The sequence below is a fragment of the Telmatherina bonti genome (genome assembly GCF_933228915.1).
Source record: "Telmatherina bonti genome assembly, chromosome: 23".
Lineage (NCBI taxonomy): Eukaryota > Metazoa > Chordata > Actinopteri > Atheriniformes > Telmatherinidae > Telmatherina > Telmatherina bonti.
This window is the reverse complement of record NC_136632.1, coordinates 12,197,730-12,221,790: the sequence shown is the minus strand read 5'-3', so window position 1 is coordinate 12,221,790 and position 24,061 is coordinate 12,197,730. Positions and strand designations below refer to the sequence as shown.

Below are 24,061 nucleotides of genomic sequence, written 5' to 3'. Positions count from 1 at the left end.
TCAAAGCACGCCCAGATTTCTCTCTTCTTTTAGCGGTAGCAGGATGAATTTAACATAGTGAGATGCAGTCAGAAGGTTGTATATTGCATCGACATACCTCAGAAAGATGTGCCTTTTTTGATGTTTGTCAAACCTAATTCAAACAAAGGAAAGATAGATAAATATTAAGTCTGGAAAAATAAAGTATTTTAAGACTATTTTTGTAAACTTTTATGAGTACTTTTAATTTTCCAGCTAAATGTTCTTTACTTGAAATGGATGATGAAATGATATAGTGATGTCCAAATCTGATCTTCTATAACAGTGGTTGGCAACTGGAGGCTTACGTGCCAAAATTAGCAATAACTAGATTAAATTGATAAAAAATTAACTGCAAGAATTATTTGTCAGTACACAAACAGCCCTGTTGTTCACAGCCCAGTGTTAAAGAACAGCACGGCTCCTTTAAAGTGGAACTATTATGTGCATTTCAGGCTAATTTATTTTTATTTCTGAGGCCAGAAAGGCTGGGATTGATCCAGTTATTGTCACAAATCGCTTTATTTACTTCAGACCGACCCTCTCTGTAGGCTGTCAGATCAGCCTGTGGGCAAAACGAATGGATTGAGACTCTTCCGCATTAAGCCCCACCTCCCGCCACTGCACTACATCGGGAGCGCGCACCGCAACTGCTTTCGCCGTCATTGTAACATCTCATAAACAGAAGGATTAGGCTAATATGAACTCAATAAAAAAACAAAATACAATGTCAACACATAGCATACAGCCCTACATGTTGGAACCTGAATCAGACCCTGAAAACGAAGTGGAAAACAACAACCCACAGCAATGAATGCAGCAGGATGTCTCTCTTTGGTAAACTCACCAGCCATCATTGGAAATAACTTTATCCGACGTTTTCCACCCGCCTGATATATTTGTACATGCCCTTGTTAACCAGTAGAAGGTAACCAATCATCGAACCTTATCCCCAGGGACATCACAAGGATTTCCAAGTACAAAAACTCTCTAAAACGACGCGTTTTTCGTCGCCATGGAAACTGAACGGAGTGCTGGTACTCAAACTCAAACTCAAACATGCGTTTAGGTGATTAAAAAAACAGTGCCGTTCACATGTCTGATGGGGATTCAACACTGTAACACTGTAGAAAACTCAGAAAACTTGAAATACCATAATGGGACCCCTTTAAGGATGGTCAAGCTAAAGAGAGGAGGGGGAGAGAGAGACGCATAGCATGTCATCTGCGTCATTGGGAGCAGAGGAAGTTGTGAGAAAGTACATGTTTAGCAGTGAATGTTTTGCTACAATCTTTAGCAAAAAAAAAAAAAAAAAAAACATACCTAGTTCCATCAAACTCTTTGTCTGCATCACCACTGCTGGGTGATGTAAAGGGAATTTACTCCAAAGCTGAAACTTCACCCAGGGGGAATCTTCTCGTCTCAGCCCTCCAAACTGAGTTTGGAGGCGTAAAGTTTACTGCTTTTTAATGTCAGTTTTCACAGAAAAAATAGGAAGAAACAGATCAGAGCAGCATGGTTACTAAATCATTAAAGATATATACTTCAGGACCAAAAGTGTCAAACAATATGAGGGAAATAACTGGTTTTGTTTCAGCTGAATTTAATTCTGACATGTCCCTGACCCACTTTCTCATCTACTGGTGAACAATAGAGGAGACTGGAGCCCACACAATGCTAAAGTGCATGCTTATGGAGCACACACAGGACACAAATAACACATTTTACAGTTTCCATTTAGATATAATATTTAAAAAAAAACATAAATACAATTAAATACAACAGAATTTAGTAGGAAATTCATTTTTGCTCTGACATAATTCTGACCAACATTCAGCTAGTCAGAAAAAATTGGGCCTGAGCCCAAATCCAGTTCTCGATCCCTGCTCTAAGGTTACAACGCTGCAGGCTTTACATGTTTTCCTGCTCCAACACACCTGATTCTAATTACATGGATCTCCCAACAGCTTTTAAAGCTGTCACCCACAAGCTGACCCTTTTGCAGCCTGCTCTGATATCAGGTGAAATTTCAATCTAATTTTCTTTCTTTTCCTTCTTTATTGGTTACAGCTGTAGTTTTCTATATATCCATGAGTTGTTAATCCTTAAACTGCCTCAAAGTTTCATTTGTTTTTCAAGTTAGGTAAACCTGCTTTCTGAAACTGGACCCTTTGTTTTCTGCAACATTTTTTCCTCATTTTGTCATTAACTCCCTCTATATAAATACTCTGCTTTTTTTGACTCCTTTAAAGGTCCGTGTCCTTCCTGGAGGTTGTCATCATTTTGTATCTGCTGTTTCATCAGTTAGTTTTTCTTTTAGTTTTGCAGTCTACTTTCTAGATCATTCTGCCTTTTCAGTGCTTTTTGTTTATTCTTAAACTAAAGTCCTCGATCCTACGCCTGCATGCCTGTCGCCTCATCATCCCACACTTGGGTCCTACTCTTTGTCACCTCTCAGACATGCCCCAGGACCTTTAAGCAATTTGAAATGACTCAGCTCTTATTTTTTTCACAGGACACACACCTTGAATCCTTATCAGTTTGCTTATTAAATGATGAAGAGCTGACGCTGCAAGAAAAAAGTCATCTCATATTTGAAGGACCCTGACAGTGTATAATGAAGAAGAGCAAAACAAAGAATGGAGGACAGAGACAAGCATTCCTAAGAGAAATACAGAAGAGTTTGAAGTGTGTTCCGAAGTGCCAGTCAGTCATAACAAATTGCATTGGGTGGCAGGGATTGATTTAAAGATGGAGGACATCTTTTGCAATAAAACTAGTCAGGAACAATGCTCTCTTACTCTACAGGTTTTTTTTCTTGCACATCTTCTCTGACAATTTACTGATACAGGACATCAAGCAAAGTAGTCAGTGGTAATTTATTTCAAATAGACGTTCAGTGACGAGGAGGATTGATTAACTGTTGGCAAGACAGTTCAGTGACAGGGGTGGCAGAAAGTGGAACCAAAGTTCAGCTGTCCTTCAAAATTGGAATCTTTTTTTATTTTATATTTTCCCAGAATTATTCCCAATATTTTTCGCTCATTCAGCCTTTTTTTCTTTTTTTTCCTGCACCTCCTCCTCTCTGTTGGCTAAGCTGGGCGTATTGCTTGCCAGACCTCTTTGATTTCACCAGCCCTTTTCTTGCTGTTGGGTATGAAAGCAGTTGCAATAATCAGAGACGCTGTGTAAAAGCTGTTTTATGTCTTGGTTCATCAAACATAAGAAGTGAAAGAAAGTTTTTTCTTGTCTCTGCTTTTATGTGTTAGAAAACCTTTTGGAGTTGTAAATAATTCTGAATGAACATGGTCTTACACACCTTCAGATTTCTCACCTAAAACTAGGTGAAAAACTGTCATTTTACAGTTCATACCAGGTTTGGGTCAATTTAATTTAAGGAATAACAGGTTTGTTTAAAGCAGAGAGATTTTCCAACCTGCTGGATTGGGAAACTTTGTATTCTTTATACAATGGAGCTTTTTTCAGACATTGTGTTGCAGGTGCTTATCAGGCTTGGAAAGGCTGCAAACTTGGAGTGTCCATTCAGAGACTATGTTTAATTGCAGATACCCCAAGATCATTGTCCCTTCTGATTAGCGGCTCACTAATAGATACCTGCTTAGCATCAATGTGAGTGATAGCTAATTAAGAAAGCCATTATACTGTCTGAGGAGCAACATTTATATCTGTGTTGCATTTTCATTCTTTTTTTTAAGTGATACTGAGTAACTTTTGACCCAAACATTAGCCTAATGTAAGGAATAATGGATGATTTCTGGGGTCAATGTACAATGCTTGATGTCTGTTGCTCCCGTGGGCTCACCATCTGTGGAAGGAGCCATAGGGGTCGGGTGCAGTGTGAGCTGGGTGGCAGCAAGGGGCGGGGACCCTGGCGGTCCGATCCCCAGCTGCAGAAGCTGGCTCTAGGGACATGGAATGTCACCTCTCTGGTGGGGAAGGAGCCTGAGCTTGTACGCGAGGTTGAGCGGTTCCGGCTAGATATAGTTGGACTCACCTCGACGCATGGCTTGGGCTCTGGAACCAGTACCCTCGAGAGGGGCTGGACTTTCTTCCACTCTGGAGTTGCTCAGGTGTGGGCATTCTCATCGGTCCCCAGCTTGGTGCCTGCACGTTGGGGTTTACCCCAGTGGATGAAAGGGTAGTTACCCTCCGCCTTCAGGTGGGGGGACGGGTCCTGACTGTTGTCTGTGCTTATGCGCCGAACAGCAGTTCAGAGTACCCACCCTTTCTGGAGTCCTTGGAGGGAGTGCTGGAGGGTGCTCCTTCTGGGGACTCCATTGTTCTGCTGGGGGACTTCAATGCTCACGTGGGCAATGACCTGGAGAGGAGTGATTGGGAGGCATGCCCCCCCCCCCCCCCCCCCCCCCCCCCCCCCTCTGAACCAAAATGGTGTTTTGTTATTGGACTTCTGTGCTCGTCATGGACTGTCCATAAGGAACACCATGTTCCAACATAAGAGTGTCCATATGTGCACCTGGCATCAGGATTCCCTGGGCCGCAGTTCGATGATCAATTTTGTAGTCGTATCGTCGGACCTGCGGCCAGGGGGGCGGAGCTGTCAACTGATCACCACCTGGTGGTGAGTTGGCTCAGATGGTGGAGGAGGAAGCCGGTCAGATCTGGCAGGCCCAAACGTGTTGTGAGGGTCTGCTGGGAACGTTTGGCTGAGTCCCCTGTCAGAGCGAGCTTCAACTCCCATCTTCAACAGAGCTTCAACCATGTCCCGAGTGAGGCGGGGGACATTGAGTCTGAATGGGCTGTGTTCCGTGCCTCTATTGCTGAGGCGGTCAGCCGGAGCTGTGGCCCTAAGGTCGTTGGTGCCTGCCGTGGCAGTAATCCCAGGACTCGTTGGTGGACACCAGCAGTGAGGGATGCCGTCAAGCTGAAGGAGTCCTATCGGGCCTTCTTGGCCTGTGGGACTCCGGAGGCAGCTGATGGGTACCGACAGGCTAAGCAGCATGCGGGTTCGGCTGTCACCAAGGCAAAAACTCAGGCATGGGAGGAGTTTTGCGAGGCCATGGAGAAAGACTTCCGGATGGCTTCGAGGCGATTCTGGTCCACCATCCAGCGGCTCAGGAGGGAGAAGCAGTGCTCCTGAGCTCCGGAGCTGCTGACCTCAACTCGGGACATTGTGGGTCGGTGGAGGGAGTACTTCGAAGACATCCTCAATCCTACCAACTCGTCTTCCGATGAGGAAGCAGAGCTGGGGGACTCAGGGGTGGACTCTCCTATCTCTGGGGCTGAAGTCGCTGAGGTGGTCAAAAAGCTCCTTGGCGACAAGGCCCCGGGGGTGGACGAGATCCGCCCGGAGTTCCTTAAGGCTCTGGATGCTGTGGGGCTGTCCTGGCTGACACGCCTCTGCAGCATCGCGTGGACTTCGGGGGCAGTGCCACTGGATTGGCAGACTGGGGTGGTGGTCCCCCTTTTTAAGAAGGGGGACCGGAGGGTGTGTTCCAATTACAGGGGAATCACACTCCTCAGCCTCCCTGGTAAGGTCTATTCAGGGGTCCTGGAGAGGAGGGTCCGCCGGATAGTCGAATTTCGGATTGAGGAGGAGCAGTGCGGTTTTCGTCCTGGCCGCGGAACAGTGGACCAGCTCTATACCCTCTTTGGGATCCTGGAGGGGGCATGGGAGTTTGCCCAACCAGTCTACATGTGCTTTGTGGACCTGGAGAAGGCGTTTGACCGTGTCCCCCGGGGGCTCCTGTGGGGGGTACTCCGGAAGTATGGGGTACCGGACACCATTGTGCAAGCTGTCCAGTCCCTGTACGACAGGTGTCAGAGCTTGGTCCGCATTGCCGGTAGTAAGTCGAATTCGTTTCCAGTGAGGGTTGGACTCCGCTAAGGCTGCCCTTTATCACCGATTCTGTTCATAACTTATATGGACAGAATTTCTAGGCGCAGCCGAGGTGTTGAGGGGATCCGGCTTGGTGGCTTCAGGATTGGGTCCCTGCTTTTTGCAGATGACGTGGTCCTGTTACTGATTACTGTTACTTTTTGCCTGATGTGCAAACTTACCCAATTGTGATGTATTTTTTTCCACATCTTTTAGCTAGAGTTTATTCAAAACAGTGGCAGTAAGTGCCTGATGATCTGCATAACATTGCAGTAAACGTCTGTCCATTATTTTGCTGTTTAATAAAGTCAAAGTGAGGCCGGTTTAAGCTAATTGGCTACAAAGCAAAGCAAACATGTCTTCCAAAACATTTTGTGCACGTTGGGCTGGTTTGCATGCAATAAATGCATTTCCTATTATTCATTTAAATATAAAAAAGTAAAAGAATGATAAACTTAAATTACAAGTCTTCTGCCCTCAGCCAAATATAGCCATTTAGCTTATGCAGACAGCTATTCTTCAGAGCTTTTATTGATGGACTGCATCCTTATTTGGATTGATTTTGTAAAACTACAATACAGAAAAATAAAGTACATGTAGTCACCATTCAACTGTATGATGAGAACTCACATTATGAACTTAAGACAGATCTTCCATGCTTATGAATTCCAAGCTAAATAGAGCAACTAGCTAACAGCCAACTTCCAAAAATGAAATAGAATCTACGTTCGCAAACATAAACTTAAGACAATCGTTTTCCTGCGTAAGATGAATTATCATAACAGTCGGTCAAACTTACAGATCATGCCTTTTTAAGAGACTTAGATGCAAGGAGAAGTAGAAGACGTGACTGCCGACTGCTCTTACGGAGTGCTTGGGAGAAAATAACCCTTCAGCCACTAAAAGCTGTTGAGCTGCTATTTACAGAGTATAGCCAGCAGGTGGCAGTGTTCTCCATCTATTGCACTAAACACAAGCTACCATCCACAAAAAGGCACCCTTTTCAAAATAATACAGGAAACAAACATCAACGTGACTTACAGTCAACCAAAAAGGGTAAACATAATAACAGAACTCATAACAGAGACGGAACAACAATTATAATTTCCAGGCTGGAGAGCACACCTGAAGCACCTACACTGCAGCAGCTCTATTTTCTTCTTCAACAACCAAATCATTCACCTTTAACTTGAAAGGTGTATTGTATGTGTTTCTTTTTGTGCTTTCCACGATAGTAGTGTGTGCACGAAGCGTAAAATAATTTGTTAACTAGTAAAAATCCATACACGAACAGTAGTGTCTTATTGCTTGTAAATTACGGCAGCAACTGCTCTGGTTTAGTTTAATGGTTTCTATACAATTTTCAATAAGAAGCAGTGCAGCTGTTTTGTCCCATAAGTAAAGGGCTAATGTTGATGTTTTCATAACAAGTTATGGAGTGAGTTGTGCTGAAATTACAACTTTATGTGATACTCGATCCTCCTCCGAAGCACCTGAGTCAGATAATTGAACTTTTTTTTTAACTATTGGAGTGTTTTGCAGCCTGTGAACAAGCCCTTCATCTAATTCAGGTGTGTTAAAGAAGGGTTGCAACACTGCCCTAGTGGCTAAAAGTCACTTTGTATCCCGAGTTAAAATGATGAATGGTATACTAGAGTTGGGTGACAAGGAGATCTTTTTAAAAGATACTTCTGCCTTTCATTATAGAAAGGCTGTCCAAACATTGTGTGATTTGAAGTTGTTTAACCTCATTTGGCCCAAAACGGCTGGTTATTACAAAATTAACAGGTGATTTCTGAAAGACTCTTAGTGAAAATATGCCATTTTTAACCTTCTTCTCCATTGTTAGTTTATGTATAGATACAACTGTTAGATGTTTTATTAGCTATTTTCTTTAAAAACCAAAATAAATACGTATAAGAAAATAAATGGTAAGAAAAGGGGAGCACATGCTGATTTATGAATGCACATACACATTGTCAGACACATTATCATTGAATCTTCACATTTGGCCTCATTTGCTTCAGTGTTGTTTTTTTGTGCAAATGTAGACACTCTGACATTAATTTTGGTGAGAAAAGAAAAGAAAAGAAAATTTTGGTAGGTTCTGTTGGGGAGCTAGCAAGTTTTGAAAGTGGCACCCTGTCTTGGCTCCTCCCCCTCCAATCAATAATCTGTTTGAAATATGCAACTGAGACATGCGATCTAAGGCTTTTCTAGTTCGCAGCTTTTTCCACCAATGATTATCTCTTTCTCGACCATTTAGCAGGAGGTGGCTATCAGGTATGCGCTAGAAGAGGGGAAGGAGGGGAGACGGAAGAAGAAGCTGATGAAGAATAAGAAATTAACAACTATGTTTTGGTCCGAACATTTGGATTGGTCAGAGTTTATACAGATTTACAGTAAACGAGGGGTCTAACTATATTTTTTTATTGTTCATGATTACAAAATGTATGGACTACTTTCAGGACGAGGGACCACTTCACCCAGAATAAAAAAAAATAAAGTGTCTCTGAGCAAGATTACCAACTATAGCTTTAACTTACACTGACATGCTTCAATTATTTTATGGGTCTGCTGTGACAAGAAGGCTACTATCGCTACAGTCTTTAATCTGTGGTTAAACTATTAAGCTGCCTGTCATCATCAGCCGTATGTCTCGTGAATTGCAGTCTTAGATAGATACTAAGTATTCAGGATCTGCTATACATCCACTGCTGCTGAATGGTGATGAGGAATAGTGGATAACGAGGGAGTTTCTGAACTGGGATTTCCTCACCATCAGTCTTCATGTGCTCCTGTTACCTTGGCTGACAATTATAACAATAATCTTGGTCTTTACAGTTTCTGATTATTGTTGTCTTCACTGTAGAGCTGCAATCACTCCATTTGGCCAATATGGTTCAGTCGTTTAAAAAGAAGGAAACAAAAGAAAAAAACACATTTAGCAACATTTGATAATATTAATAATACTTTTCTTTGAAAGATAATCAGCTTTTTGAGCAGATTGTGCTGTGGTTTATAAACATAAGTGATAAATGAGATATGATAATATTCTTTACAGAACAAAGTTCATGTTTGTTTACAATTTTTCCCCAAAGAAAGGTGTTTTTCAAACCATGTGTCCTTTATGACTTTATGACTTTAGAAGTTGCACCACCTTAATATTCCCACCAGAATGATTCATCTCCTTCATAACTTCCTGAGCAACAGGCAGCAGGTCGTACGGTTGGGTTCTACAACATCATCTGCCCTCACCATCAACACCGGAGCACCGCAGGGGTGTGTACTTAGTCCTTTCCTTTACACACTTTACACAAATGACAACATCAGTCCTTCACCTCACATCAAGTACTTTAAATACTCAGATGATACTGCCATTCTCGCATTACTTAAGGACAATAACTCCACCATGGACTTGGATTATAACAACACTGTCATACACTTCACCAAATGGTGCACAGACAACCATCTGTACCTCAATGTCAATAAAACAAAGGAACTCATATTCAGCTCTACTTCACCACAGCAACCCATTGCTATTGACAATCAAACAGTTGAAATCGTGGACAGTTTTAAATATCTTGGAGTAACAATAGACAGTTCACTAACATTTGATCAGCATATTATGGACATTCAAAAGCGAAGCCAACAACGACTATCAATAATCCGGAAACTGAAAGGACTCTATGTTTCTCCACCTCTACTCCTATGGTTATATCAGTCCATTATCCAGCCTGTTATTCTGTACTGTTCAACTTGCTTTTTCAATTTATTGACTGTTAAGAACTGGACTAAACTCAAAAAGGTAACCAACACCGCAGCAAAAATCATAGGACTCCCCACACCAAGCCTTACAGAGCTTAACAACAGAGCCATTGGACGCTTTGCACTTTCCATGGAGCAGGACCCCATACACCCCCTTCATGAACAACTCACCCCTCTTCCTTCAGGACGGAGGTACAGGGTGCTCAGGTGCAAAAAGGCTCGGTTGGGAAAAAGCCTGATCCCCTCAGTCATAACATTTCTAAACAGCAGGGGGCGCTGAGTGTACTCTGTTTATTGTATTTGTATGTTGTTTCTGTGGTCTGTGTTATTGTCCTTTTTGTTGTCAAACATGTGCTGTGTACGTGAAAAAGAATTTCCCTTTGGGGACAATAAAGTCTAAGTCTAAGTCTAAGTCTATTATCTGCTAATTTAAGCAAACCTTAAGTTTATAGCCCAGTGTGTGAGAATTACTTATCTAGTGGTGCGCTAACTAATTGCAAACAACCGAGTAGTGCTGTGTGGCACACATTATTATCACTACAGAATCATTTACTACTTAAAGGATTTTATATGGGGATACTGACTGCGCATGCGCAAACACACATTGTTAGGATGATATAAGAGGAAACGGCAGAGTAGAATTGTGCCTGCAATAGAGGGTGTGGTTTTGATCATAATATAGCGCAAAGCTGAGTCATGTAGTTCTTATGTCTAGCCAGGAGGTGGTGCTGTTGAGTCATTATAAGATTATATTTAAGAAATAATCACAATAAAATAAAGTTAAACATATATACAGTAAACTAATTATATAAATAAAATGATCGCATTATTACTTTCTGCTTTGCTACCCTGCTGATTTCACATCACTGCAAGAAACAGTAAATTATCTGACTCAAAATGAGAGGTTAAAATAGTTGCAAAATATACCAATTAAAAAAAAAAAAAACTAAATAAACTTCACTGTTGAATTGACTGAACTTATCGTCCAGCAGAAACCTGCAACGTCCTTATCAGCTTTGAAGTACCTCTTCCTCGTAATTTGTTTCCATCTGTTAAACGTTATACTCATGCACAGTCTCATTTTCTCCCGGTTTTCATTTCTTTTGTCTTTGCTTAGCCATTTTTCCTCCCTCTTGTGGTGCAAACAGTGCATTTCAATGGAAGACAGCACACAAAATGATCCATGGTTTTGCCTGTGGATCATTTGTCAAGTATCGTCAATTATCATTATAAATAACTCATTCTAAGCTATGAGAATGCTTCCATTTGGATGTGATTGTATTAGACTCCATTAAAATACATATTCATAAAAGCAATACTTGATTTTTGCAGATAAAAAGCCAAATGAGTTCAACAGGATGCCTTTAAACACAACTGAAAAATACAAAGGTTTATTTTTTTATTCCTACATGGATGACAATAAAAATGCTACTTTGTAATGAACGTTTCACTCCAATCAATGTGGGTAATATTACTCACTGACACTGACCAATGATTTTTTACTGAGGCATAATTTTTCATGACTTTAGAAGTAATTACATAAACCCAATCATTTCTCTTTATCAAATGTCATTTGTCTCTATCTTTTTTTTCTTTTCTGTCTTCTCTGCCAAGGTGTTAAGTGCACATCGGCCTATTATTGCTCTACTATTTCTGTCTCTGAAACTCGTTTCATCGCAGAGTAGAGGCAATACATGTGAAATGTTTCAGCCTTAAGGCAACAAACTGAATGCAGCCATCCATAGTTCATTAACCGTTTCTCAGTGCAGAGTGCTTCTCTACAACTCACATTTTAAGTGGTTATAAACCGGATTGCAAGGTGGTAGATGTCCGCTTTCATTTTTATGTGCCTCTCTGCACATATGTCTGTGTGTGAAGATCCAACTTTGGACCAAAGGCTAACTGTAATAGAAGCGACTTCCAGCTGAGCTTCAGCTGTTCTGATAAGGCCAGTCCACAGCTTAAGGGAATCTCTCTTCCTTTTATCCAGCTTTCTTTCTGTAGGTTATTCTATTTAAAGTGTTTTCCTCACTCCCATCTTGATATTTTTTTTCATCTCTGATTCATTCCTCTTTCTCTCCATGTAAAAACATGTTTTTCTGTCTCCATCTGTTTCTCTCTGATGTGGTGAATCACTACTATCAGTCAGCAGCAGTTTGTCGGCAAGAAATGGGAAAAACTCAATAAATAAAGACTTTGGCAAAGAATAAATAAATGTGCAACTTCATTCTTGTGTATTTCATTAATTTCTTCTGGCTTAACTGGTGAAATCTTGTCCTCTTTCAGTGTTTTGGAGCATGCATGTGCATGTTTAAGAGTTAGCATCCAGTCAGAGGCTGTAGGGGTGCTCCAGGCAGAGCTCTATACCTCTGGCTAACACATTTTTTTGCTGTTACTCTATGAAAGGAAGGTCACCCAGGAAAAAAAAAAAGCTGAACTTTTTGTGCAGTTATCTATTTTATACCAACTGTTAATGTGGAATAGTTTAGTTTAGTATTGATTAATAGATAGATTGGTATTATCCACTTTTAAACGGAGAGTGCATACTTCCCTGCCCCTTTGGCAGCTGTCGGTGTGATCGCACCTTTGGACATATAGACATGATGATCTAAGTCATCTGTATGTTTTGTAACATAATAATGATAATATGTTTGCTTCCTCATAAACAATGTTAGATTTTTTCATTCCTACCTGGAGTGGATACATCCATGTAGCTGTGTGAAACAGAAATGTGTCTGCATCACCCACTGTAATACAGTCTGCTGAATGGAAGCCAGTGAAGAGGAGATTTCAAGAGATCCAATTCGAGTAATAGTTTACATTTCTTTTACCTTTTCTTATAAAACTACAGCATCTGGTTCAGGTTTTGTGAGAAGAGTCTAGCTGCAGAGCTCCAGTGTGTGGACCATAGACTGTATATAAAGAGATGGACGGAGCCTCCGTGACGTTACCCATAGGTTTCTGAAGAGCTGAATTGAAGCTCGGTGGGCGGTTCCTACCATCGCCATCTTGGCAGAGGCATTCGCGTCATCTCGCCCGAAAAATACATATATGGGCAAAGAGGTGGAGCTGAGAGGGGCGCTGTGAGCGTCATGGTGGATGATTGACATGGAGTAAACTCTGAGATTTCTGTAGCAAAAAGCTAACTGAGCTAACCCGGAGATAACAGGAGCTAACCAGCTAATGGAGGTAAGCAGGCTAAAGCTAAGTCACGTTGTTAACCGGCTAAAAACCGTGGTTTTTCTACGTTCTTCTTACTTGAAGCGGGAGATTGGTATCTGTCAATCAAAAGGACACGCCCATAAATATGCCGAACTTCGAGATTAAATTACTTTTAAACGGGCGAATTAGAAAAAAATTCACTCCCCCCACAGTTGTCATGAAGGTAAACCTGACCTATGAACCGAAAATGGATTTTTGAACCAGGCTGTAAACATGTTTATTTCTGTCCTGAAGTTGGCCTTTTTTGACATGGGAGTCTATGGGGATTTGCTCTGTTTTGCAGCCCCTAGCGGATGAAGGGGGAACTGCAGTTTTATGCACTTCTGCATTGGCTTCACTTTTAACCACCGGAGGTTGCGGCTTGGTGGGGACAGTTCTGGCTAAAGCTAACTCCACCACAGTGCAAGAAGAAAGAAACTTTCCCACACCCAACGCTACCTGGGAGGTGATTAGACAGAGAAGGTTTGCCGACCACCAATAAAACACAAGTAGGAGAAGAGGAAGAAAAAAAAAGATAGACATTGACATTAAATACAATGAAAACTTAAAACATTTAAATTGAAAGTGTTGTTATGAGAAGGGCAGGAGACTCCATGCTTTTTCTATCAGTACTCTTAATTTTGTGAGTTCCGTGATCCGGACGGCAAAATGGTGGTTGTAACACACCGTCTGCCAATTTTGTTAGTTCATTTAATACACAAAAAGCATTTAAATCACTGTGTTTAATGTTATTAATGGCATGATGCAGAGAGTGGCAGGATGGTTATAATGATTAGAATGATTTGTCAGTGCATTGTATTGATAAAAATCTTTGGTTCTTCCTGCCATATGGTGGAGATGACATGAAAGAGGAGCCTGAACCAGAACTTTCCTCAACGCAGAGCTCTGCAGTCAGGCTGTCTTGGGTTTAGTTGAGTAATGACAAACTTTTAACTAAAGAAAGTGAAACTCTAGGCAAATTTTTAAAGTGTGTTTCTTTTGAACATCATCATAACAATATAATTTAAGACCGGTAACACCTGATGAACCTGAGGTCATAACTTCTTTGTAATTTACAGTGTTATTATCCCATTATAATTAGTTAATACAAATTGCTTTATATTGTTTATATTCTAAGTTAGCTTTCCAGTGTTTAACATTCAGTCATCCATGCTTGGGAATACTGAAGGTTTTTTGTTTTTTTTGGTTTTTTTTTCTATTTTTGGGCAGTGGAAAGAAAAACTGGGTAGTAATGAGATACTGGCCATGAACCAGTACTGTCTGGTTAAGCAATATGATTGACTTCGTCTTGGTATTATTTTGTCCCCTTGGATAGCAACACCTCATGTGCTGTCAAGGGGGCATTTCGTGTACTTTCATTATTAATCCAAATGAATCATGTTGTTGGCTTGGCATCTTTCTTTTAAACCGTGTTGTATGAAGAATGCTTCTCTGCAGACTAGCGCCACCTTTCTTTTATTATTACATCACACAAAACTAAGATGTGTGATTAAACATGACATAATAAAACTTGTGTTCTTTAAAACCACTGATGAAATGTTTTTTATTCACATACTTATTGCACAGTCACTCAGTGCTACAGCTCTTTTTTTTTTGTCTCATTCCACTTTTAAAACGGTGCTGATGCTTAAGCCTGAATCTGGCTATACAACCCAATGACGACTGGTCTGTTTTTCTTGACCCACCACATTGCAAAGTCAAAATATATATAGAATTTTCTTAAACCTCACAGCAGTATAATCAGAATTTTTATAAGATTGCATCAGAGGAAGGCAGTTTATTTGCACAAATCAGTTTAATGTCTGCTTTAAACAAATGTCTCAGTATTGTTACTGTAATGAATGAACAATATTGTAAACAACTGCTGATGTTAAAAATATGCACTCGCTGTTGTGTGTACTTTAATGTTGTAGATCAGATTTTTGTTACTTTTTTTTTTTTTTTTAAATTTAGGTTTAGTGACTCCTTTGAGACTCTTCTCTATAAAGCATGCCATGAGGAGTGCTCTTCTGTACTGGTCTGGTTGTTCTCCATAAATCCACCTCTACTGAGTTGATCTGTAATCTGCAGCAGCAAAGAGTCTGAGTTACTGTACCACATTTCCTGCTCCAAAGCCAAACAGAAAGAACAGGTTCTAAATCAGACACAAGCTGAAAACCAGCGCTGGAGTCACTTTGGTATGAAAGTGGAATTTGTTCTCGTACCTCTTTCAGTGAATCTAAACTTTTAAACAATGTTGTCTTGTTGACCATGCTACTTCTCCTCACCATTGTCGCTATGAGTCACCTTCTTCATCTTTTCTTCTTACTTGCCGCTTCCCTAAATATCAGTTTTTGTGTCATGTTTCTTCCCTCGCTCCCATCCCTCCATTATTTTTCCCTTCAGGCTGACTTCTTCCATTTTTACCCCTTTTCCCTCCATTTCATACACACCGAGGGCAGCACTTGACTGATAAGCCAAATGTCTTGAGAGCTTGTCAGCTCTCTCCAGATTGTGGGTGAAGCCTGTCATTACATCTGTCCTCCTCCAAACTACTCTTTGAAACTCACCGACGTGTGGGCTAGTGCTCAGCTCACTGTGGTGCGCAGTTTTAAGTGTGTGTGTCTATCTTGTTTCATTACAGCTGTGCTCAGACTTACTTGGCCGAGTGGATGTGAGTTAACTAAACTAACAATTTTACTAGGAAGTACATGATCATTTTCAGTGTAGGTGTCATCATATGCACTTTTCAGCCCTTTATAACCTTTGACGGGTGTCTGCCACCTTGTTCAGGAAAGTGGACAGTGTCCATTTGGCTGCCTGTCTGTGAATTTCATGTTATTTGGCACATTTACTGCTAAATGAACACAGTATTGAACAGATTCACTGGAAAAGACTTTTGTTCTCCATCAATTCACTTTTCATCTCTTCTCAAGTTTATTATGTGGCAAATGTGTTTAATACCCTTTTTTTTTTTTTTTTTTAAACTTCCCTTTATTTTTTCTTTTAGATGTACATCCAGACTACCACCCTGACAATCTCTCTCAGTCTGTCTGCCTCCGTTTCTCTGGGGATGCTCTACATGCCCAAAGTCTACATCATCCTCTTCCACCCTGAGCAAAACGTACCCAAACGAAAACGCAGCTTCAAGGTGAGCTGGACCCGTTTCTTAACAACTGGGCTCATCAGGGCAAGGAGTCATGCTCTGGTCACCACATGAACATCAGAATAATGATCATACACACCCAGTTTATGCAAGTACAATGAATCAATAGATGATTTTTCTTGCATAAATGAGTATAAACACACCAAAACCTAAATAGAATGAGAAACTGGATAAATGTTCACAATGCTGAAAACAAGTCTCTGTGTGTACGATGTGGTAAAAGGAGGGAAACTAAAGCTTAGCTCAGCTCCTGGAACAAAGTATTTGCATGTCTCTACAAAGCAACTAAAAGCGAGAAAGAAAAAAAAAAGCTCCCAGAAACTAGTGAAAAGAGAGAAAAAAAATCTGCCTTCTCTTCAAAGAAAAAAGCCAAAGGTTGGCACTGTTAAGTCAACAGAGATGTAAACCACCACAACGTAACCACTCATGTTTCAATTCATCACTCGAGAATAGGGAACACTAACATGTGGATGCAGGAAACCCGAGACACAGCGAGACGAAATGCAGCAGCAGTCAGGCATGATGGAGTTTCAAACAGGTGTTGGGCAAAAGAAAAAAAAAAACAAAACAAAAAAACAAAGAAATGGTTGGTTAAATACAGAAATAAAACATGGAACACCAGTGGAATATGTCACAGAGTTTATTATGGATCCATAATAGACTCCATGATTTTACCCATTTAATGAGGAGGGTGATGCTGATGGGAAGATGACGATGCATCTAAAAATACTTCTATGTGATATAATTCAAAGATTTCTGTTAATGTGTTGAACGCATGACTCCACAGGCCATCGTGACGGCAGCCACCATGTCGGGAAAACTGACCCAGAAGGGAGGTGATCGGCCAAACGGAGAAGTTAAAACTGAACTGTGTGAGAGCATGGAGACCAACAGTGAGTAAGAGAACACCAAAGTTTTATAATTACACATATAAACCACAGGAGATTAGCTCATGAATAATTCAACAAAATAATCCACTTTCCATAGTAGGATTTGTAATTATATCCCATCGTTCAGAAAACGTGCTGGGATTAAGCTTAAATAGATTAGAAAGGGTTAAAAATCAAGTAAATAAGCAAATGCAGACTTGATTGGTAAAAACCAAAAACAATGTTAGAATTGTGTTCTTACAAACAATTTTTCATTTAGCATTAGTAACTTGAAGTACAGTTGTTTCTTCACCTGTTTCACAGATGTTAGCTGTCATAGTGGTGCAAATGATTTTCTGAAGTATGTTGAAAAGAAAAACAATGTAAATGAAATGTATTCATGTGGCATTATTTCATTCTAGCCAAATAATTTCCCGACCCCCAACTGTTTCGAGTAATACTTTTATATTTCTTTAATTTCATGTCACAATAATAATAATTTCCCAATAGGAAGCTGCGTTAATACCTTCTGCTTCAAGGTGTCCAGCTCAGGCCTGCAGGGGCCAAAATCCTGCAGGTTTTCCATGTGTCCCTGCTCCAACACACCTCACTTTAAATAAGTCATAGTGTAGAACCTGATTGGCTCCACAAGGGCAGACTCTGAACACCCCGGTGTAGCTAAAACACAGCTGCTGCCACATAAAGGCTCTACTATTGCTTGAGTTGATTCCCTCTGTGGCAGCAGCTGTGTGTATATAGTGAGAGGAGTGTGTGTTTGTGTGTAAATGACCACGTCTCATTATGCTAACTTTTATTAGTCTGTGAATGGAACTAGATTTATGTCTAATGTGTCTTTATCTGCAATCAAATGAGCTCATTTCTAATCTGAGGGGTGCTTGGCATGTTTGCATGTGGGATGTGAGTCCTGCCTGCAAGAAGACAATAAGTTTCCAACATGTAAATTAAATAAAATGACCATTTTTGTTGCATCATGTGGAGGAAACACATTAACAGATGATTTATGGAGTAAATTATGAAAACCTACTATCCTTTTCAGTCTCAAAGCTATTTTACTACAGCAGCCGATTGTGCAAAAAACAAGGGGGAATGAGGAAAAAGCAAGCATATAACAGGAGTGCAGTTAGAGTCCTGTGGTGTTGCACAGACATCGACATTTACCACAGGATGCTTGAGGGGACAAGAGACATCCCGGGTCTGGAAGCCCTAACCACTGAAGTGGTCTACGGACGTGACAGTAATGCTGATCGTCTAAACTCAGATCTGCTGTTAACTGCCTTTTTCTCTTCTGTTTCTTTTCACCTGCTCCCTTTTTCATTTGGTTGCACACATTTTTTTTTTTTTATTTCCTTTCATCCTCAATTTGATCATTTCTTCCACAAACACACTGTTTCTGTTTGTCTCCATCTTCTGTACTTCACCCATTTCGGCGCAGCTTCATCAACTAAGACGACGTATGTCAGCTACAGTAATCATGCCATCTGAAGGGACCACGAAGGAAGGGGATTGGACAGGAGAGGGGCTGTGTCTCGGGGCAGGGCCAAGAAAGAGAGGGGGAGTCGTCGTCGTTCGAAGCCCATTGGGTGAAGAGCTGGCAGATGGACTGAGCGCCCAATGGAATCCAAGCATGAGACATTTTGTATTGTTCCCCATCAAAACCACAGAGGTGGGACCACATAAACAGCCAGTCAGTGTGCCTGCTTTGCTGCTGCTCACAGCTCATTGGTCCAACCATGAACTTACCTGTTAAAATGAAAAAAAAATTTTAAAAAATATGAAAAAAAAAAGAAATTATAAAGAAAAAACATGAAATGTGACGTACCATAGGACACTGTGGTGGACAGCAAAACTATTAAAACCTACAAATAGCTGAAAAAAACCCATAAAAGAATGGAAAAAGTTAAAAAAAAAAAAAATCAACTCAGAAACTGTGTAGACATTATATATGAAAGGGCGAAGGCGGGGCTCAATAAGAGATTTAACAGATAACATTTTAAAAGATATTTAAAAAGAGAAATGTAAGAAAAATCTATGAGACTCAAACATGTTTGCTGTTGTTCTCTACTTGTAAGTATTTTTGTGGTCGTGACGATTTTTTCATTCTTGTCTCACCGTTGTCTGATGGATCGCCCCTGCATAATGAGATGAGTGTGTTTCCTCCTGGTGTCTTGGCAAGCCAGGTTGTAGCCTTGGGTCGTGAACCTGTAAAATGCCATGGTTGAAGCATGCCAGTTTTTATACAAAAAGGAGATTTATTTATAATAAAGGAATGTTTTGCAAATGTTTAGATTTGTTGTCATGCTTTTGAGACCTCAGGCTGATTTGCAGAGCCTGTTCAAGGAGCAGGATTTCTGCAAAAGTGACATAAAGCTCATTGCAGCAACGCTGGCATAACATCTAACATTTTAGCAAAGGCTGCTATTATATATCTGCCAAAGCAGGCGTCTTAGCCTTAAAACACACGAGAACTTACAAATGTTTAAATGCACATGCTCCTACAGATGATGACATTGAAGAATAAAATTACAAATTACAACTGTCACAAGGAAACGGTGGGACTTACAGATTTCAGAAGAGAAAGGGGGAAGTTTAATGGGTACCATGAATTTTTGAGCTTACATCTTTTTTTTTCTTTTTTTAGTGTTACCTGATTTTTTTTTTTTCCCGTAATGTGGAGACAGAATGCTAAATATAAAGGTTTTGTTGTACAAGCACAGAAAAAGAAGTATGCCTGCAGCTGAAACTATGTTTTTCAACTGCAAAGTCTAAGATTAGCTGGTATAGCTATTATGATAGGAATTGCTTTGAAAGTATCTTCCACAGATTAAAAAAAGTCAAAATGCAAAGTTTTGCAAACTTCTGTGTTGCTATTCACTTGAAAATGTGACTCCCAGTAAGAAAAAAAAAACAAAAAAAAAACAAGACAACATTAGTGGACGCATCGGACATGAATTTGACTTTTACTCAGAAAAGAGACAAGGTGCAAGACAGATTTGACTTCTGAACTAGGGTACCAAAGGGTAAAAACCTGTCAAACGACAGTAGTGCCACTTTAAGATGACTCTCTGGACGGCTTAGAATAGAAAAAAGAAAAGAAACGCTTATAGTTGGTGTTATTCAGCTTTTTGCAAACATTAAACAAAGTTTATTTAGTTTGACCCATTTTCCAATTTTGGAAATGCTGCAATTAGGTTGTGTATTTTTTTTTTTTTTTTTTCAGTTTCAGGTTTTTAAAGAACTAACTATCAAAGTGCACAAGAGATAAAAGGGTGGAAATAACATTTTAATCCTCTTATTAGAAGGTGTGATGACAATTTTCAGTTCTTAAAATATGCTCTACATATGGAGTCAAAAAGGTCTTTCACATATTTGTTAGTTTTTAACAACATATTGTGACCTGTTTGGTAATGCCATCAATTGAGTCTGTATGTTGTCATGAAGCTCATTCATTCATTCATTCATTTTCCGAACCGCTTATTCCAATTCAGGGTCGCGGGGAAGCTGGAGCCTATCCCAGCCGGCTTTGGGTGACAGACAGGGCACACCCTGGACAGCTCGCCAGTCCATCGCAGGGGTCATGAAGCTCTCTTGTCCTTTTATGTTTAGGAGCAAATCTCTCTTTTTAACGCATGGTTTTACCTCATGCTGTCTGACTGCACCACGTTGTAATGCAACAGCAGAGTCTTACAATGAACTGAAATTAGATTAGTTCACATATTACCTTTTAAAAAAGACCATCCTCAAAGTATTAAACAATGCAAAAATGTTGTATCTAGGATGTTTAATGCAAGTGACTAGTTCACAAAATGATTCACCATTCTGCAGCTAAATGTGAATACAGATGCTTGTTCAGAAGTTAGAGTATAACTGAATGGTGTGGACGGGTGTTCGGCAAAATAACAGTATCATTCAGTTTATAATCAAAGCAAAAAAAATGTAAAAAGAAAACTTTGGAATGTTTCCATAGATGGGAAGTGCGTTGACTGAAAAGGAAAGAGAAGGAAAATGTTGTGAATGCGGTTGCGCAACTGCAGAGGCACGTTTGTTAACCTGTAACTCAGGTTGTCGTTGTACCTTAAAGCCAAAGGTATTATTATTTTTCTGTCACTTTTAAGTTGTTATGTCAAAATTTAAGTCCAAGAACACATTTAAGCTGATTTATTTGCTGCTGCTGTCGTTTGATTCCCATCTCAGAGGTTTTCATGTCACTCATTAAAAGCCACTCTGGGAATTGAGAGATATCTCCATCTGGAGCAGATGTCAGTAACTCCTCCTAATGAAATGCATAACCACCAGGGGATCTCTGGCTACATGTGCCAACGCTTGTCCATCATTGCGCTTGAAAATCTGTTGAAGAGTCCGTCCTGATATTCCCTGAAAGAAAGCAGATGGTCTCAATTTGACCACGCTGTTGCTTTGTGAGTGATGCAGCTGGTTTGTGTACAGGATGGATTTTGGTGCAATTAATTAGTGAGTCAGATGGACATAAGTGCCAGAGCGCAGGTGTTGAAGGTGTGGTTACTTTAGATGCAATTAGAAAGTAAATATATTCTCTATGATAGAAACTGAGAATTCAGTGTTATCAAAGTAAAAGTTAACAGTCTGAACAAATAGTCGATCATGTAAATGACTGCTAGTTATTGTTAATATTTTTTCTTCTTTTTTTTTCCTTAATAAATTATACATTATTAACCTGCCAGCCATTGTTAAGTTTAGACTTGCGCCAAAAAGACTGAAATTGGTTTAAATGAGTACGTTAAAGCTGGGGTAGTTAATCTTGCACAGACATTGTTTTTTTTTTACTCTGGGTAAAGTGGTTCGTCATCCTGATAGTACTCTTTACATTTTGTAATCATGAACAATATGAAATATAGTAAGACCCCTCAGTTTACTGTAAATCTGTAAAAACTCTGACCAATCCAAACGTTCAGACCAAGGAGCCGAGGCGGGCTGGACGACGGTCAGGCGGAAGCGTACCAGAACCCACTGGCCACGTTTCAAACAGATTTTCCCCGCTCGGCGACACACCCGCTGAGGTAGAAACCCTGATTAGAGGTAGTTCCATAGTCAGAAAAGTGGCACTAGAGACACCGGGGACCATAGTCAAATGCATCCCTGGGGCCAGAGCGGGCGACGTCAAATCGTATTTGAAACTGCTGGCTAAGGCTAAACGTAAATACCGTAAGATTGTAATTCACGTCGGCAGTAACGACACCCGGTTACGCCAATCGGAGGTCACTAAAATTAATGTTACTTCTGTGTGTAACTTTGCCAAGAGCATGTCGGACTCTGTAGTTTTCTCTGGTCCCTTGCCAAATTTAATTAGCGATGACATGTTTAGCCACATGTCATCTTTCAACCGCTGGTTGTCTAGGTGGTGTCTCGATAACAACGTGGGTTTTATAGATAATTGGAGCGCTTTTTGGGGAAAGCCTGGTCTTATTAGGAGAGATGGCATCCATCCCACGTTGGATGGAGCCGCTCTCTTATCTAGCAATATGGACTCTTTTATTAGTCAGCTAAATTGACAACTCAGGGTTGGGACCAGGAGGCAGAATTGTTGTCCTACACACTTTTCTGCATCTTCCCACCTGCCATCGCCCACCCAAAACCCCCTTCCGACCTTACACTCCCCAGCAGTAAGAATTAGACAACACAAAAATACTTTTGGGGTTAATCGTGAAAACCTCATAAAAATAAAAACAATGGATCTAATAAAATCTGAAAACAACACAATAAAGTGTGGCCTACTGAATATCCCTCCCAAATAAGTCTTTATTAGTCAATGACTTGATAGGTGATCACCACATTGATTTATTCTGTCTTAAAGGGAAAACTGGTTACAGCAAGAGGATTATGTTAGTATTAATGAAGCTACGCCAGCTAACTATTTAAACTTTCACATTCCTAGAACTACAGGCAGAGGAGGAGGTGTTGCAGCTATTTTTCAGTCAGAATTATGAATTCGTCCTAAGCTCAAAACTAACTATAAATGTATCTCATCCAAAATGGAATTCAGAAGAACCACTCCTTTTAGCATTATTGTATCGCCCACCTGGACCTTACTCTGAGTTTCTGACCAAATTCTCTGATCTCTTGTCTGAGTTCGTGCTGACTACTGATAAAATCATTGTACTAGGTGATTTTAATATTCATGTTGATGATGAAAATGATAGTTTAAACATTTACTTTAGCTCTATTCTAAACTCAATTGGGTTTTCACAAAATGTTAATGGTGCCACTCACTCTCATGGTCATACTCTTGATCTGGTTCTAACATATGGTATTGAGACTGATAAGCTCAAAGTTTTTCTTAAAAACCCTGTCTTGTCTGATCACTTCTTATTAACCTTTGAATTCACTTTATTTGATTACTCACTGACCAAAAATAAATTTTACTATAGTAGATGTTTATCAGACAATATTATTACAAAATTTAAACAATCAATTGAATCAATTTTTTCACCTCTACCATGTTTTAGCATGACGGAGAGTCCCCTTTTAAGCTTTACTCCTGCTCAGATTGATCAACATGCTGATACTATAATAGCTTCAATGCGTACAACCTTGGATAATGTTGCTTCCCTAAAGAAGAAGAAATTAGGTAAGGAAATTATGAAGGCTCCCTGGTTTAATTCCCAGCTTCGAGCTCTAAAACAGGCGTCAAGGCATTTGGAAAACAGATGGCGCTCATCAGGATTAGAGGAGTCTCGCTTAACTTGGACAGAAAGTTTAATTGTATACAAAAAAGCCTTACGTACGGCAAGAACAGCTTATTATTCATCACTGATAGAGGAAAACAAAAACAACCCTTGGTTTCTTTTCAGCACTGTAGCCAGGCTTACTAGGAGCCGGAGCGCTGTGGAGCCATGTATTCCTTTCTCACTTAGCTGTGATGATTCCATGTATTTTTTCAGGAATAAAATTGATACTATTAGAGATCAAATTCACAATACTCTTCCTTATACCTATAATGTTGAGCCTGTTGTGGTCTCAGAAGCATCCTTAGAACCAGGATCTGACTTGTGTCTAAATAGTTTCTGTCCTGTCCAACCCTCTGAATTAACTAAAATAATAGCTTCATCTAAACCATCCACCTGTATCTTCGACCCTCTCCCAACGAGCCTCTTTAAGGCTCGTTGGGAGCCCTTTAATTTCCCTTTA

General features: G+C 40.2%; 1 protein-coding gene across 1 annotated transcript in view; it reads left to right on the top strand.

Moving 5' to 3' along the window:
- The window catches only part of grm8a (glutamate receptor, metabotropic 8a), a gene marked incomplete at both ends in the record, with an annotated part of 304,303 nt that extends 285,921 nt beyond the window's left edge, over window positions 1-18,382 (top strand). Inside the window, 3 exons of the mRNA XM_079263525.1 lie at window positions 15,855-15,995; window positions 16,798-16,903; window positions 18,333-18,382. Of these exons, the coding sequence (XP_079119651.1) occupies window positions 15,855-15,995; window positions 16,798-16,903; window positions 18,333-18,382 (297 nt within the window). The remainder of the gene's footprint in view (window positions 1-15,854; window positions 15,996-16,797; window positions 16,904-18,332) is intronic.
- Window positions 18,383-24,061: the final 5,679 nt, after the last annotated feature.